This window comes from Alexandromys fortis, unplaced genomic scaffold (genome assembly GCF_014885135.2).
Source record: "Alexandromys fortis isolate MF-2015 unplaced genomic scaffold, M_Fortis_MF-2015_v1.1 scaffold_150, whole genome shotgun sequence".
NCBI lineage: Eukaryota > Metazoa > Chordata > Mammalia > Rodentia > Cricetidae > Alexandromys > Alexandromys fortis.
The window spans coordinates 1,281,770-1,299,861 of NW_026068027.1; the positions used below are offsets into that span (position 1 = coordinate 1,281,770).

The 18,092-nt window shown below is 47.7% G+C and overlaps 1 protein-coding gene across 2 annotated transcripts in view; it reads left to right on the top strand.

Annotated features, from left to right (window-relative positions):
• Positions 1-1,778: 1,778 nt before the first annotated feature.
• Positions 1,779-18,092, top strand: part of Cd4 (CD4 molecule) — a 30,510-nt gene continuing 14,196 nt past the window's right edge. For both annotated transcript variants that reach the window (XM_050164157.1, XM_050164158.1), the window contains exons 1-3: positions 1,779-1,912; positions 12,283-12,378; positions 12,502-12,666. In XM_050164157.1, coding sequence (XP_050020114.1) covers positions 12,330-12,378; positions 12,502-12,666 — 214 coding nt within the window. In that variant the 5' untranslated portion in view covers positions 1,779-1,912; positions 12,283-12,329. The remainder of the gene's footprint in view (positions 1,913-12,282; positions 12,379-12,501; positions 12,667-18,092) is intronic.

The window sequence follows — 18,092 nt, forward strand, 5'->3', positions numbered from 1 at the left end:
CATTGTGTGTTGGTTGACAATGATGGAACAGGTGAGGAAAGTCCCTAATCTTTGATTCCTGATTGTCGAAAATTGTAACTGCAACTTGGCAACAAATGGTTGTGAATTTTGTGCTTATGAAGCCCACTTCTGCCTCTGTTTGAGGTTGTCAAGAGAAACAAGGTTCTTGAGTCCTAGTCTTGCAGCCCTGATTGATCACTTAGGTGGTGATTTAATAAAATTTTTGGAACCCATAAGTGTTGTCTCTCTTCTTCATCCTTATGCACAACAGGCTAGGTGTAACAGTGTTAGCAACAGTGTGGTCCATGGTCATTCTGGTTCCCTCAGGCATCCACAGTGTGATCCATGGTAACTCTGGTTCCCTCAGGCATCCACAGTGTGGTCCATGGTAACTCTGGTTCCCTCAGGCATCCACAGTGTGGTCCATGGTAATTCTGGTTCCCTCAGGCATCCCAGTGTGGTCCATGGTAACTCTGGTTCCCTCAGGCATCCACAGTGTGGTCCATGGTGACTCTGGTTCCCTCAGGAATCCCAGTGTGGTCCATGGTCCTCTCAGGCATCCACAGTGTGGTTCATGGTCCTCTCAGGCATCCACAGTGTGGTCCATGGTCACTCTGGTCCTCTCAGGCATCCACAGTGTGGTCCATGGCCACTCTGGTCCTCTCAGGCATCCACAGTGTGGTCCATGGTCCTCTTAGGCATCCACAGTATGGTCCATGGTTCTCTCAGACATCCACAGTGTGATCCGTGGTCACTCTGGTCCTCTCAGACATCACAGTGTGTGTGGTCCATGGTCACTCTGGTTCCCTCAGGCATCCACAGTGTGGTCCATGGTTACTCTGGTCCTCTCATGCATCCACAGTGTGGTCCATGGCCACTCTGGTCCTCTCAGACATCCACAGTGTGGTCCATGGTCACTCTGGTCCTCTCAGACATCCACAGTGTGGTTCATGGTTACTCTGATCCCCTCAGGCATCCATATTTCAACCCAGGCCTTCTCTGCCACAGTGGACCAGATACATAGCCGCTACTGTTCACAGCTCTGGAAGAGGCCACACTACACAGAGGTGTGGAACAAGAATCCTTTTGTGGCATTGCCACAGCTGCTTTCAAGTTGTCTCTAAAGGAAGAAGGGTTGTACTTGCCCACCTGTCCAAACACAGTGACCCCGCTCTTCCTGTCAGAGAGGCCGTGCAGTCTAAATGGCTTAGCCATACTTTTCCATAGAGGAGACACATACAATTCTCATGCTGTTTGCGTCTCGGCAGCGTGCTGCCTACTCAGTCCCCAGGAAGGGAGGGAGTAAAAACCAGACAAGTACTGCGTGAGCCGCTGTGGAGCCCTGGCTGTTTCTCTCCAGGCTCTTCATCATCTCTTAACAGCTGACTCAGTGGGTTTGTTGGGCAATATATAATCTCATCTAAATTTTCCACTGATTTAATTTTTTGCTAACTTTTCTTTTTCTTACATGGTATTACTAAGTAACCCAGTCTGGCCTTGACTTTGTGATTCTTCTGCTAAATCTCCCCAGTTCTGGGGTTACAGCTATGTGGGCCCTAAGCCCTGCCTCGTGCTGGCTGAATCTGATTGTGTCGGCCTGTTTCTGGGCCCCCAAACAGACAACAGTGTCATTCCAGGCTCTGGCCCAATTCTGTTTCTCTGTTTCCAATGACTTTGGTCGTTTTAACTTGTCAATTTCCCCAACAGCTGGGGTGGAAGGGAGGGACCCCAGAGGGCTGGCCTACGTCTAGCGTGCAGCGGAGCCTCACTACCAGGCTTCCTGTTTCTTCACTTACGGACATCTGTGAAGACATAGCAAAACCCTCTTTCTCAGAGCACCTGCTGGTAAAGCCTCGCCTCCTCACACAGACACACCTGTGCCAGAAGCTGAGCCTAGAAGGGCTGGCCAGAGGTAAGAGCAGCGCTGGACTTCATTCTGGAAGGGGCGGTAAAGGTGGCAGCAGAGGAGCCGGAATGTTCTGGATGCGGCTCTCTGTGCCTAGCTGTGTTTCTCTCAGAACAGGTCAGGAACCATGATCTCCCACTGGAATCACGAGCTTCGAGAGGTTAAGCAGTAAGCCACGGTCATCCTTGCCCACCCACCCGGGTGGAACACAGAGCTCAGAGCAGCAGGCGCTCAGGGAAGCACCCTGACTAGAATGCAAGATCAGAAAGGCGATGGCAGAGAGAGACAAGGGAAGGCAGCTGGCCGGGGGTCATGGTGGAGAGGCGAGGCTGGGAAGAGAGAAAAGGCAGAAACAGTTACGGAGAGAAGGGAAGGCTAGAAAGCATGGACAGCTATTGAGTACGGAAGAGGCATAAAAAAGGAAAAGAGGGAGAGAAAACCAGGACCCTGTGCAATTTTTCTAAATTCTGCCCTAGGAATCTTCGCCAAGGGTCAGACCTTCAAGAACAATTTAAACCATGCGATCTCTGCAGCCTCTTCCAACTCTTTTGCGATTGTGTGAGCTCTTTAACGTTTGTCCTTCTCTGTGAAGTTTTAGGAGTTTGGTTTGTATTTTGTTTTTAGGTCTCACTCTGTTGCCTGGGCTCTGGTGTTGCTTTTGCCTCGGCCTCCCCAGTAGCTGGGACCAAGGCACATGCCACTGAGCCTGGATTGATATTTAGAATCTTTGAAGTGTCTAAGGGGAACTCTGTTGACGTTAGCTTGAGTTAGGAAGGGAGGAAGGGAGATCCTCAGAAAGTATTAAAGCTGGACTCTTGCTCTGGAGCGCGGCAAATGGATGCTTCTTTCTGTACACAAGTTGTCAGGACAGCTGATTAGATGCCGACCCTGGTGCTCTTGGTGGGAAGTGGGCATGAAGCCAGGCTCTATTTCTCAAGGAGGGGTGCACTACCCAACTCTAGCCCTGTCTCCGCACCTTCAGACCTTTCTCTTCTCTTAGTCTTAAAGTCACGCTGTGCCCCAGAAAATCCTTCAGTTCATAGAGTTATTCCCAGAGAGGTCCCCTAAGGTTCAGTCTGATCCTTCAAAATGGAAAAGTTCCATTTGTTCAGTCTGATCCTTCAAAATGGAAAAGTTCCATTTTGATAATTCAAAGACTTTACTGAGTACATAGCACTTCCCAAATGTCCTGATCTTGAAGGGCACAGTGTTTTTTGTTTGTTTGCTTGTTTCTGTTTCTGTTTTTGGTTTATTTTATTTTATTTTTTTGGCAAGCAAGGCTCAAGAGCCTGATGAGAGAAGACTGCTGTTATTTTTTGTTCTTAGAATTTCTGGTGCTGCCTTTGATTCTGTAGGTTGATACAAAATGGCTGCCTTGCATTGCTGACAGAGGGCCCCTGAAGAGCTAGAAAGGCAGGAACCACTTTCCCTTTTCAATCCTAGGCACTCTCAGAAGAGGGCTGCCTCTGAAGGCAAATTCTCCCCCACCATCTCCCAGTTCTCCACAGAGACTTGAGGTGGCCTCAGGCCTTGCTCTTGGCCACAGGGGAGAAGTGGCGGCGCTTGGAATTGGGTGGTCAGGTCTGGCACCCAACCTGACGCTTAGTAAATGCCCATTGGATTGAATAACTTGGATGGAGATGAGAAATAAGACCAGTGTGGGGAGGATGTGGGCGTCGGGAGGGGGAATGCTGCATGCTGTTTACAGCTCTGTTTAGTGCTTTCAGAGAGAAGGGAAGGAAGGGGTGCAGAACCCCAATCCACCCTCCATCATGTGGGCATCTGAGGCAAAGGAGAGGGTGACAGAGGTTGCAGCCGCTGAACCACAAGGGTCGCTTAGAGGGTCGCATCTCTAGGAAGTGTGTATGAAGCCCGGCAGAGTTGAAGGGTTATGTGGTAGGGGCCACTTCCCACGACTGGGCTAGAGTGGGCTGACTGGGGGCCGTGAGGGGAAGATAAAAGTGTCTGTGGGACCACAGACTGTCGCTGTGGTGGAGCTGTGCCGGGACCGTGCCCTCCTCTCCCGTCTCTGGGGGCCCTGTGAGGGTAGCAGGAACCTCAAGCATCCTGAAAGGTGTGTGGTAGGCATTGCCATTTTCATCATGTCCCTGTGTGAGCCCTCTCTGCATCTTTTGTGTCCCCTGCAAGCTTCTTGCCTCCCAGAATCCCTTCATGTCTTTGCCTCTCCTCTATCATTCCTGACAGGCCCTGTGTGCTTTGTGTGTTGGTGGATGCTGGGACGGGTGGCTGTTGCTTTAATGACCTCTTTGAGTCCTTTCTCCTTCCCTCGAGGCCTCTGTGCTTTGTTTCCGGAAAATCTGCCTACTGTCCTTTGTCCACTGTGTCTCTCCTACTCTGCAGCCAGTGCCTCTGCATCCAGCCCATCCTCTGCAGCTTTGCCGCACATCAAAGCTTTGGAAGACCCGCTGGCCTGCAGGAAGCCAGGCTGCTTGTTTACAGTGTAGAAAGAACTATATCTCAGTGGCATCTAGAGAGGGGAAAGAGGAGAAAGAAGAGACAGGAACTCCAAGAAGAGAACAGTGAGGACAGTAATGGTTGCAGCCCAGAGGAAGTCACCCCCGGAGCATAAGCATGGAAGAGAGAGATTCAGAAATGCAGATGTGAGCAGAGAGAGGGGGAGGGGAACGTTGCAACCTGTCAGTCTCTGCAGCTTCTCCCAGGGGTGAGGTACACAGGATGCTACCGCAGGAGGTACAGCACCCCTGGGGAGGCTGAGGATGTGGGAATCAAAGACCAGGTCTCTCGGGTGGTAGCGGAAGCCTACAGCACCAAAGTAGGCTGTGGCTGGAAACCCACAGCCTCCTCCACTAAGCCAAAGCCCGGAGTGCACTGGGGTGATGCCAGGAACTGTAGACAGAGATAGCTCTCTGCAAAATCTTGGAGTGAGGGGGAGAGAGTGGCTACCATCTGGGGAAGAGCCAGGAATGCCCTCATTCCTCAAGCATCTTTACCAGGACCACGGGAGTTCCAATCCCGCGGAGGGAGAGCCCATGAAGACTGTTTTTCTGTTAGCTTCTCTTCCAAGGACACATCTGCCAGGAAAGGTTCTCCATCTGGGTAGGGGGGCAGTAGGAAACCCTTTTGGGGCTACACTGCCCCTACAGCTCTCATCACCACACCCTTCCCTTAAATGCTCTGCAAGCCCCACCCCAAGCTAACAGAGCCAACTTGTAGGCACCCTCAGGACTCAGGGACAAGTTTCTTACTCCCCACTTCCCCAGACTCCTCTTCTGACCACTTCTCTTTCTAGCTCCTTGTTTTCAACAAAATATATTATATCTCTCTATCTCTATCTCTCTATCTCTCTATCTCTCTCTCTCTCTCTCTCTCTCTCTCTCTCTCTCTCTCTCTCTCTCTCTATATCAATATCCATAATCTATCTGTATATTCTTCTGAAGCATCTATTGTGTTTCAGGTTCTGGAGAATTCCTCTTTCACCAAATGGAAGATTTGGACAGGGTTATTTCTTAGCTTCCCCCAAACCTTATTGTTGGATCAGCCCCAGCACCTCCTCTGAGTGCTATATCCCTGTCAAGAATTATGTATTTGTGGTCAAGATGGCCCAGTGGGTGAAGGGTAAGTGTCACAACCTGAGTTCAGTCCCCAGCACCACTAAAGATGGAAAGAGAGAACTGACCCAGAGTTCCCTGACATTCTCTCCTCTCACTCTCTCTCATAACACAATAATAATTAAAAAATATTTGTTAGAGCCCAGCCGGAAACCTATCTCAGATGGTCCAGGGACTGCATAGAAAGGGAGTTATTACAGAGTCAGGGACAGGGACAAAAGAGACCGGCCAGCATGCTGAGGGGCACAGACACTAGCAACAGCAGCGAGGCATTAGAAGCAGGAATGGTGTTTCTGGAAGCAGGAAGAGCCTAAACTGTGGATAAGGGCTAACAGACAGCAGTTACAATGCGACAGGGTGGAGGGAGGGTGGACACACAGCGATTGGTGGTGAACACACCAGAGCATGGAGAGAGAGAGAGAGAGAGAGAGAGAGAGAGAGAGAGAGAGAGAGTAGGGAATACACTCTCTCTCTTGCTAAGGCACTCCCATCTTTTTGCATTTCCTCTGGGAAATGCCCCAAGTGGTCCCTAGAGGGCCAGGAAGCCTAAAGGACGCAATGGCAGCCAGCCCTTCGGGGAAGTTTGGGCGTGGACGATGGAGAAAAAGAAACTGCACGCTTGCGGATGACTTGGCTCATCTGGGCCAGGGCTGGGTGTGAATACACACTTGGTGACTGGCCTTGCCTCTCCTCCCTCCCTTCTCAGGTTCCCTTTCTCCCCCTCCCTTCTTCGTGGCTACATTTTTTTTTTTTTGGTTTTTCAAGACAGGGTTTCTCTGTAGCTTTGGAGCCTGTCCTGGAACTAGCTCTTGTAGACCAGGCTGGCCTCGAACTCATGTGGCTACATTTTTGTAGTACTGAGGATGGAACCCAGGGCATGCTGAGCAAATCTGTACCACTGAGCTACAGCCCAGCCTGCAATGACCCAGTTAAGAAACAGAATTCGTGTACTGCATGCAGTAAGACACACCAGTGAGTTATTCTCCTCTGTCCATCCTACATGGCCTAAGCTACACAGGCGAATTATCCAGTCTCGGCGCTCGCACCGGCCCCGGCCTCGTGGCAGCTCAAGGCAGCCTGGCCTGTTCAGACTAGCGGGGAAGCGATTACATGAATCCTTCTATCTTAAGGCAGATTATGGGACATGGCCAAGGGAGCGGCAACAGGGAACTGAGTTCACAGAAGGCAGGGTACTGTAGAGCAACACAGGAAGGATAAGACAAGGGGAGAGAAAAACCAGGCTCGGGAGGAAGAATAATAAGAAAGTCTTCACGAATATCTTTTCTCATCAGCTCTGGACCAGATTCCTAGTTAGTTTCTAACAGTCACTTCTCTGAGACCCACTACAGCCTGGGCCCCTGGGTTGCAATTCGTGTGTGTGTGTGTGCGCGCGTGCGCGCGCATTGTGTGTGTGTGTGTGCGTGTATGTGCATGCACGCGTGTGTGTGTGTGTGTGTGTGTGTGTGTGTGTGTGTGCGTTTGTGTGTGTGTATGTAATCAACAGTGGTTGCAGTCACCTCCATAACAGAGCAAGTCTCAGCTCTCCTGGCTTGACGTTAAGATTGATTGTCAGGCCCCAATACCATCGTCTGTCAGCGAGCTCCCTGCACCTGCTGTCCCCACGCTCTCTTTGTTCTCAGAACATCTGGCACACCCCCCACCTCGGAGGCACTGAGAACGCTCCTCCCCTTTCTCCTCCACCTGAGTGTGTTTTAGGACTTGAATGTGCCTGGGTCTTCTAGAGGCTTGTGAACACGCCAATGTGAACCCCACGCGTCAGCTTTGGAGCCCTAGGTCTGGGGTGGGTCTGTGGACCTGTTTCTTACAAACACGGTTTCTCACCTGTTTTCCTGGATATGTGGCAGCAAAGAATCACTCTTCCTGCACTCGGGAGGCAGAGGCAAGCAAATCTCTGTGGGTTCAAGGCCAGCCTGGTCTGCATAGTGAGTTCTAGGCCAGCTACGGCTAGTAGTGAGAACTACTCTTATCCTATAAGGCTTTCTTTTTCCTCAAGTCCGTTGCCCTCTTTTTCACCTTCTACCTCAATGTCAGCTTCACTTACAGGCGACAGTCCTTGGCTTTCTGCTGACCCAGACTTCATAGGCTTTGTACCATCTGTCTGATACTGACCAGGAAACGAACCTTCTGGGCTTTTGTTTTGTTTGTCTCTCGGCCCTACATGATTCTAAGTCCTTGTCTTAAGACAGGCAAAGTAGTGGTGCATGCCTGTAACCCCAGAATTTGGGAGATTTGGGCAGGAGGATCAGGAGTTCAAGATTATCTTTAACAAAAAGAGATGAACAAGAAAAAGAAAGAAAGAAAGAAAGAAAGAAAGAAAGAAAGAAAGAAAGAAAGAAAGAAAGAAAGAAAGAAAAGAGAGAAAGACTGACAGACAGACAAACATCCGTTCCCTCGGCTCCCTTGCCTTCCAGCCGTCTTAGGGAGGCTGTGCCCTCTCAGTGGAATTACACCTTGGCTTTCTCAGGTTTATCCTTCTTCCTGCAACCAGAATCACCTTCTCTGCCTAAAACCATCTCCTGGTTTCTGGGCCTCCAAGATCAAGGCCCGGGGTCTCCGCCTACACCCCGGGGCCCCAGCTCCTGGCTCTGTCGCCTCAGTATTCGCTGTTTTCTGAAACTGCTTTCTGTTTCCATCCGCAAATAAGTTACTCTTGGCCAGGGCACAACATTGAAAAACATCTGAAGGTTTTTTTTTTCTTTGAGACAGGCTTTTTCCATTGCTTTGGAGCCTGTCCTGGAACTTGTTTTGTAGACCAGGCTGGCCTTGAACTCACAGAGACCCACCTGTCTCTGCCTCCCGAGTGCTGGGATTAAAGATGTGCACCACCACCACCACCTGACTTGAAGAAATTTTTTTTTTACATTTTTTTATTGAAAAAAAAAAATTCTGCCTCCTCCCAGCCTCCCGTTTCTCTCCCTCTCCCCCACTCCTCTCCCCCTCCCCCATTGAAGAAAATTTTTGACTGCCTAGGTTGGCCTCTAACTCTCTGTGTAGCTAAGGGTGACCTTGAACTCCTGATTTCCTGCCTCGCTCTACCTCCTGGGCTGGAATTGTTGGTACACACCGCGCCAGCTAGTCCCGCTAATACTCCTGGTACTCCTGAACTCAGGGCCTCCCATACGCTAGGCAGGTACCTACTAACTGAGCCACATTCCCCATTTTAATTTTCTGAAATCTTTTTTATTAGAACGTTGCCGTTCTCACCACAGTGACTTAGTGGTGGTAGAGCACTTGACTCACGCGTGTGGCCCTGAGTTCCACCTCGGCAAAGAAAATGAGTAACTGGGCTGGTGAGAGGGCTTGGTGGGCAAAGTGCCTGCCGCTAAGCTGGCCTCTGTCTAGACCCCTGAGCCCCCCACAGCGGAAAGAGAGAACGGGCACACACAGGTCGTTTGCTGACTACCGCACAAGTGTAACATATACAATAGATAAATGAATAAGTAAATAAAGTAAAAAAAATAATTAATAACAAGCTTCCCTGCCCACTTCAGTAAGCGATGTGTTTTGTTTTCAACCGGATGCTTTTCTTTCTTTCTTAAAAAAGTTTTCTTTAGACAGTCTTGTACGTGTGTAGAATGCATTCTGATGGCTCATCCTCCCCACCTTCGTATCTTTCTCTTGCCCCTGCCGAATACTCTCCTCTCCCCAGCAAGTCCCCTTCTCATGTCGGTTTGGTTTGTTGTTTTGTGGCCCACCCAGTTTAACTAGGGTCGTCCCAGAATCGCTCTGGAGCTGTCTGTCCAATGCGTGGACAAGGCAAGGCACCAGTGGCCCAAAGACCCTGACTGTCCCTCCTCCAGCAGCTGTCCGCTACCCATAGTTCCTCAGGGAGAGGCAGGGCCATGGCCTCCTGAGCTCCTGCCCACCCATGACTGGGCCCGGTCTTGCACAGGCTGGATGGTTTAAAGATGACAGAGGTCTGGGCTATCAATTGCACTTGGTCTTGGAGCAGCTTTACCTTTGGCAAATGGGCAGGAGATGCAACAAACCCAGAGGCCTGAGGACCCGGTTTAGTGACAGAGCTCTTGCCTAGCGGGTGCAAGAGGCTGGGTTGCATCCCTGGTGCCATAAAACAGAAAGAGAAGCCAACGATGCAGCCTGGGTGTGAGGTCTATCTGTAAACATATTAAATATTTGAAAATTACAACTACCAGGACCGGGAGAGTGTAGAAGTGCTAGAGTGTAGAAGTGCATGAGAGCCCGGAATGGAGGGTAACAAAGGTTTATTTATTTGGGCATCCACAGCCCTCTGCATGCACTGGGAACTGAAACCAAATCCAGCAGAGAAAAGACCAAGCATGCTTTTCGTCTGCACTTGTAGTCCATGAGACCACGCCCTAAGTAGACCAGTATCTTAAAGGCTATTGGCTGAAGGAGCTCCCACAGCAGGAGAGTGACTCAGTAGTAGGACACCTGCCTACGCTGTGGGAATCTGTAGGTTCTAGGCCCAGAGGAAAAACAAAACAATTTTTTACAGTATCAGTAAAGGTGATACAGTTTGTAGGTGAAATAAAGCTACCTGGAAACGGTTTACCAAACTTTCTGAACCCGGAACTAAATATGTATGCATATATGTATGTATGTATGCATGCGTACATATGTCTATATTATTTTATTTACATGAAATGAAATTGTCGGTCTATGCTTATACTTTAGTTTTATAATTTTCTTTATGTGTATGGATGTTTTGTTCTCTGTGTGTCTGTGTACCATGTGTATACCTGGAGCTGTGGGCCTGAGTTCCAGACAGGTCACCACTGAGTGCTGGGATTGGGCCCAGTTCCTCTAAAAGAGCAGCCAGCTTCTTAACCACTGGGCCATTGCTCTAGCCAATGTTTTTTTTATCTATCTATCTATCTATCTATCTATCTATCTATCTATCTATCTATCTGGTTTTTTGAGACAGGGCTTCTCTGTAGCTTTGGAGCCTGTCCTGGAACTAGCACTTGTAGACCAGGCTGGCCTCAAATTCACAGAGATCCTCTGACTCCTGAGTGCTGGGATTAAAGGCGTGTGCCACCACCGCCTGGCCGCCAGTGTTTATTTTAAAGCCCAAGTCTAACCAGGCCAGAGATCTAAACTAAAAAGAGATGTTTCTCTATCCGAATCCAATAGCTTCTTTTATGAACTACTTGTTCAAAGCTCCAAATAATTCTCAAAACAACAAAACCCATTCATAATATTGCCTCTCAAAACTAGATGTGTATGTATGTGCAAGTATGTATGCTTGAGTTAGCATATGCGGGGCATGAGTATCCATGCCAGCTTGCTCCAGGGAGCCCCTATCTCTACCTCCCAGTCACTGAGATTATAGGTGCTGTCCTGGCTTTTAAGTGAGGTCTGGGGGTTCCAACTCCAGACCTCACATTTGCATGGTAAACATAGCATCCACTGAACAGTTCAAAACTAGATATTTCTGGGCTGGAGAGATAGCTCAGTGGTTAAGAGCATTGCCTGCTCTTCCAAAGGTCCTGAGTTCAATTCCCGGCAACCACATGGTGCCTCACAACCATCTGTAATGAGGTCTGGTGCCCTCTTCTGGCTGGCAGAATATTGTATACATGACAAATAAATAAATAAATATTTTTTTAAAAAACAAAACAAAAACAAAACTAGATATTTCTGAAGCAAAAAGATCAGGAAGAATTATTTTTCTGTTTTGTTTTGATTTTTTTTTTTTTTTTTTACAGACAGGTTCTCTGTGTAGCTCTGGCTGTCCTGGAACTTGTTCTGTAGACCAGTCTGGCCTGAACTCAGAGATCCACCTGTCTCTGCCTCTCAAGTGCTGGGATTAAAGGTGTGCACCACCACCTGGTAATAATTATTTTTATTAAAAGACCAGTGGGTTCCTGACCTTTGAGACAGGGTCTCATATAACCCAGGTTAGCCTTGAACATGCTATGTAGCTGAGGCTTGCCTTGAATTCTCTCTCTCTCTCTTTTAACTAAAAATATATTTTAAGGTTATGGGTGTTTGCCTGCATGTACGAATGGGCACCAACTGAGAGCCTGGAGCCTGCTGAGGTCAAAAGAGGGTATTGCATCACCTGGGACCAGAGGTAGAAGTAGAGCCACCATGTGGGTGCTAGAAATCGAACCTGATCCTCCACAGGAGCAACATGATCCCAACTGCTGAGTCCGCCCTCCAGCCCCTTTTATCTTAGTTTTGAGATGTGGTCTCACTATGTAGTCCTGGCTGGCTCTGGACTCTTGGTTCTCCTGCCTCCATCTCCTGAGTACTAAGATTCCACATGTGTGCCTCTGTGCCAGGGTAGGAGACTAGAACTCTTCATGGGAGTGCCTGAGATTGTGGTTTGTATTTGCCACCCATGATTATACTGATTTCTGTGTATATGTAATACGCTGCTATTGCTTAGGATGTTAAAACTGCTATTGTGCACCGGGCGGTGGTGGTGTACACCTTTAACCCAAGCACTCGGGAGGCAGAGGCAGGTGGATCTCTGTGAATTCGAGGCCAGCCTGGTCTACAGAACAAGTTCCAGAACAGGCTCCAAAGCTACATAGAGAAGCCCTATGTTGAAAAACAAAACAAAACAAAAAATTGTTCTTATGCTACCAACATCACACAGTCTTAATTTGGCACGGAATATTGCCGTACATTACTGCAGGGTGCCTGCTTCCTGTATGCAAATAAGGTGCTGGGGCGAGTTACAAAGGCCCTGAGGGAGAGAGGGGTCTTGTATGTTCCACATCCAAGGAATGCCGAAGACTAAAGACGTCTATCTGCCTCTGCCGTTTTTTGCAGACTCCAGTCCCCAGCGACTCAAGTCCGTCTACCTCAGCAAGGCCACAATGAACCAAGGAGTCTCTTTTAGGCACTTGCTCCTGGTGCTGCAGCTGGGTAAGTTCTCAGACTTGAGGACCAGCAGCAGATGGTGCAGGGAGGTGGGCAGATGGGAACACGCAAAGGGCGGGGCGCGGAGGGAGCCAGCAGAAACACTGAAGCGTCTTCTTTCCTATCCAGCTCAGCTCCCAGCCGTCCTTCAAGGGAAGACTGTGGTAGTGGGCAGAGAAGGGAACACGGTGGACCTGCCCTGTAAAAGTTCCCAGGAGAAGAGCATGTTGTTCATCTGGAAGCTCTCTGACCAGACGAGGATTCTGGGGAATCAGAATAACTTTGTGACTAGAGGTAGGATCCCCTGTCCCCCAACCCAGGGAGGAAAACAGTTGAGTGAACTTGCGGGAGGAAACCTGTGCCTAGGAAGCCCAATGTCCCGTGGTGGCTAGGGTTGACAAAAGTCTCAGTGGTCCTCTACTCCGGGATTTCCTTTCTTCAGCTGCTGATGACAAATGGCTTCTGGTAGGATCTTTTGTTGTTGTTCTTTTAATATTCATGACTTTAGTGGACATTGGAAAACTCATCATAGAAAGTATATGATTTCAAGAGTATTATTACTACAGACAGCGAAGATGATGTGGTATTTTGTTTACTCCCATTAAGAGCAACAGCTAGTGACACAGAGTGCTTGCCTAGAGCATCTAAGGGTTTGAGTCCCCCCCCCCCCAAAAAAAAAAACAAAGAAAAAAAACTCCAAAACCAAAGCCAAGTGGTGGTGGCATACACTTTTAGTCCCAGCACTGAGGAGGCAGAGGCAGGTGGATCTCAGTAAGTTCAAGGTCAGCCTGGGTACAGAATGAGTTCCAGAAAAGCCAGCACTACATAGAGAAACCCTATCTTGGAAAACCAAAACAAACACCCCCTCCCACACACCAAAAAAAAGCCCACAAAAAACAAAAACAATAGTTCATTTCTTGTGATCTTAGCATTAGGACTTAAGGCAAGAAGGTGGTAAGCTTTAGGTCGTATACCAAGACTGTCTCAAAAATAAATGAAATAAATTTATTTAATCTTAAAACTGAACACATTCTGAGTAAGTTCCAGAAAGCTAGGGCTACATAGAGAAACTCTGTCTTGAAAAACCAAACAAAAACAGAACAAAAAAACCAACCAAACAAAAAAAAATCCTGGACACATTCTAAGACGCTGTGTAAAGTAGATAGATTTGGCTAAACTACGTGTGTTGTCCCTGAAAGGCTGAAGTTTGAGAACAGCCCCAGTCCAGCCTCTACTCTCCTTGGTAGGCAGCTGAGGCCCCGCCCCCACATAGAAGCAGAGCTGGGTCTGGAATGCTGGCCCCGGGGAGGGGGAGCTCTAAAGAGCTGTGTTCTAGGCAATGAGCTCCTGCTTGATGTCTAGACAGGCATTTTAAAGATGGCTCTGTATTCCAATGTGTATAAATACATGTGCCTGGCTGGTGGGATGACTCAGCAGGTTGAAGGTGTCCGCTGCCCCATCGGCTAACCTGACTTTCAGTTCCTGACCCACGTGGTCTGCAGTTTGTCTTCTGACCCCCGTGTGTTCTCTGTAGCTGGCTTGAGTGGGAACGCTCACATGCCCTCTAAATAAACTAGTAAATGTAGTAAAAAAAAAAAAAATTAAAAATATTTATAAATATCTGAAGTAGATATGTATTTCTAGCTCATTTCTTTTCTGTAACTGCTAACTCCTTATTCATCTCTACTATGATGACTTATTTACTTGACTAATCCCATATTGTTGGACATTTAGGCTCTTTTCAGTTTTGTTTTAACAAGAGGATCTCCAGGGAATACCTTTGAACTCATTTTGCAAATTCCTTTTTTCCCCTTGAAAACAGGGTTCTTCTGTTGCCTTAGCTGTCCTGGAACTCGTAGACCAGGCTGGCCTTGAATTCACAGAGTCACCTGCCTTTGCCTCCAGACAGTCCTGTGCTGGGAAAGGCCTGCACCATTACCCTTGGGCTCATTAGGTCTTTAAGGTCAGCACAATCTGCTTCCGGGCTAGATTTGCATCCAGGACTCTGCTGGGTAGAGCACTGTCCCTGGCAGAGGCCAGATGACCTGTTGAGACCGAGATAATGGCTCTGAGGATCCCTGAATCGCTGGGGGGCGATTTTTCTTCCCCTTGAAAACAGCCTGTATTTATCCCTAAGTAGCTCAACTGTCTCCCCTTCAAATCAAGGGTCCACAGCCTTCCCCCATTTTACCCCTTCCATCATTCTATGATCCCTTCCGTTCAAACCAGCAGTGTTTCCGCCCACAAGATCCGGTGAGTTCTCACTGACTGGAACACATTTCCTCATGTTTAGAAGATGAGTGGACTGATAATTTTCCAAATCTTTAAGACTGGGTCCTTTGTGCTTAGAAATAAATATCTGCAGCTAAATATTCAGTTTTGTTATTGTGAATTCTACCTACACAAAACAGTAGAAAATTAGCACAGTTTGGTCAACTCCTTTTTCACTTTGTAATAACAATCATTTCCAACAATGTAGGCCTCACTTCTAAGATCTGGAGCCCAAAGCTTTCTAGACATGTGGACTAGGCCCAGAAAGAAACAAACCTCAGTGAAAGACAGTCTTCACTCGCTAAAGACTAGGGAAGAAACCCAATCGAGAAAGACAAAAACCCAAACATCAGAGGCAAAACTGTCCCGTTCCCTAATGTATGGCAACACTGAGCAAGGAGCCACACTTCCTCCTCTTAAGACTGGAGTGGAGAGTCCAGATACCTCTGCGGGGACTGTGCCCTCGGAGGTGAAGGTGAGAGCTCGCTGTTCATCCAAGCCGGTCTGTCACGGGCTCCTGCAGTGTTGGTAGAGTGTCAGAGAAACTGGCTCAACCCGCCTGACAATCAAGAACGCCACTTAGCCAGTCGGTGGTGGCGCACGCCTTTAATCCCGGCACTCGGGAGGCAGAGGCAGGCGGATCTCTGTGAGTTTGAGACCAGCCTGGTCTACAAGAGCTAGTTCCAGGACAGGCTCCAAAACCACAGAGAAACCCTGTCTCGAAAAACCAAAAAAAAAAAATAATAATAATACAGACAGCTATAGAGTAAACCCCCCAGTGTTGGGCCTCCACACATGNAAAAAAAAAAAAAAAAAAAAAAAAGAACACTTCCTGTAGGCGGAGGTGTCAGAGGAGGCCTGGTGGACAGTTAGGATTTCTATCATCCCCAGCAGCAATGAGATCACCATGGTGCTATATGGGTGGAGACCAGGGTACAGGCTGGCGTTTCCACTCAGCCCAGTAGTAATGAGGGACATGCCCCTCAAGGGTCAACAGATGATGGCAGGAATTTGCATTTCTACCTATCTGCAGTGTTAAGGAGGTTCCCAACCTTCCCTGCACAAATGTTATCCAAAGGAGTCAAAGCAGAGAGTTTAATACAAGCCACCCATCTTTTTGCTGTTGTTATTGTTGTTTGTTTGTTTGTTTGTTTGTTTTTGAGACAGGGTCTCTGTGTAGCTCTGGCTGTCCTGAAACTTGCTGAGAAGACCAGGCTGGCCTCACACTCACAGAGCTGAGCCTGCCTCTGCCTCCTGAGTGTTTGGGATTAAAGGCTTGTGCCAGAAAACCCAGAACAATACAAAATCTTAAAGAGTCCAACAACAAAGTACTTATAACATGGCACTCAGATCTCTAAATGTCCACATTGTTTTTCTCCCTTTCCTCCTTCCTTCTTTCTTCTTCCTTCTCCTTACACACACACACACACACACACACACACACACAAATGCAATGATTTAAAAAAAATGTTCAAACACTAGGAAGGCAAGAAAAGGAATACTGAAACACGTGACTGAAGGATGTGGATTGGTTGGTAGAGTACCTGCCTGGCAGACAGGAAACCCTGGCTAGACTCTTAGCACATAGGAAAGCCTGGGTTAGACCCCAGCATACCATAAACTGGGCCTGAGAGGCTTAGAACACCAGGACTTCAGCCATGAAGCAAAAGGATCAGAAGTCCAAGGTCATTCTTAGCTACTTAGCTACACGAGGAGTTTGGGACCAGCCAAACTCAAAACAAAACAAAAAAGAAAACTTAAACAAAGTAACAGGCACAAGCCCTAACATATCAACAATTACATTAGGTATACATGATCTGCATACATCACAATAGTCTACATGAGTTGTAACAGTCTGCACACATTATAACAATCGACACACATTGTAACAGTTTATATATATTATAATGGTCTAGACCACATAATAGTCCACACGCATTGTTGTTGTTGTTGTTATTATTATTATTTATTGTAAGACTAAGTCTCACTACTTAGCCCTAGATGGCCTGGAATTCACCATGTAGACCAGCCTGGCCTCGAACTCATAGACATCCTCCCTGCCTCTGCCTCCTGAGTGCTGGGGTTAAAGCTATGTGCCACCCCACCTGGCCATTATTTCTATTTATTATTTGCTTATTTGGGGCTGTGCTGGAGGTTTGAATCTAGGGTCTCCCACATGTAGGGCAAGTGCTCTACAGTTGCGTTTTATTTCCAGCCTGCAGACATGTATTAACAGAGAGCATTGAGGGGGGACAGCTGTAACTCAGTGGAGTATGGATCGAGTCCTAGGTTCAATCCATGGCGCCTCCAAAAAGGAAGGAAAGAGCAGTAGACAACACTCCTGAAATTCCAGATTATAGAAATGGACAACAGAAAGGGACGAGGGTCCATGAAGAAAAAGGAGGTAAGCCGGGCGGTGGTGGCACACACCTTTAATCCCAGCACTTGGGAGGCAGAGGCAGTCGGATCTCTGTGAGTTCGAGCCCAACCTGGTCTACAAGAGCTAGTTATAGGAAAGTTAGAACTGTAACACAGAGAAACCCTGTCTCGAATAAAAAAGATGATGTTTTAACTTTCTTTCATTCATTCGTTTTGTTTTTGTTTTTCAAGACCGGGTTTCACTGTGTAGTCCTGGCTGTCCTGGAACTCACTCTGTGGACCAGGCTGGTTTCTAATGATCTATCTGCCTCTGCCTCCCACGTGCTGGGGATAAAGGCGTGCGCCACCGCTGCCTGGCGTACCAGAGTTTTCTAAGACTATTGAGATAAACTGGGAAGAGTCCAGAGGAGTTCATGCTCTTAACTCTCACAATTGCATGTGACTCTACATCTCTAACTAGAATAGCATCAGCTTCCCTCAACTGAAAACAAACACCCATAAAGGACCTTGTCAAGGATCTTCTGCTAAGTGAAAGCTGATCGGTAGACTTGTCATATAATCCCATTGGAAAGATTGCTTTCAACTCTGTATGAATGTGTGTCTGAGTGCAGTTGCTAGAGGAGGCCAGAAGAGGGCACCTGGAGCTGAAGTCACAGACTTGCCACTTGACAATGGGTTCTGGAACCAAATTTAAATTCTCTACCAGAGCAGTATGTGCTCTTAACTGGTGAGCCATCTCTCCAGCTCCATTTTAATTTGAAGATTGATTGTATGTAAACATGTTTGCATGAGTCAAAAAAAAACAAGGAAAACTCTATACCAAACTGTTGATAGAACTAGAACAGAGAAGTGGAACTTTTGTTTAAATGACTAACCCTCCCCCCCAAATAAAATTATCTTAAAGCAGCTTTTAAGATATATGTTATGGCCAGGTGGTGGTGGCGCACGCCTTTAATTCCAGCACTTGGGAGGCAGAGGCAGGCGGACCTACAAACTGAGTTCCAGGATAGCCGGGGCTACACAGAAAAACCCTGTCTCAAAAAAAAAAAAAAAAAAAAAAAAAAAAAAAA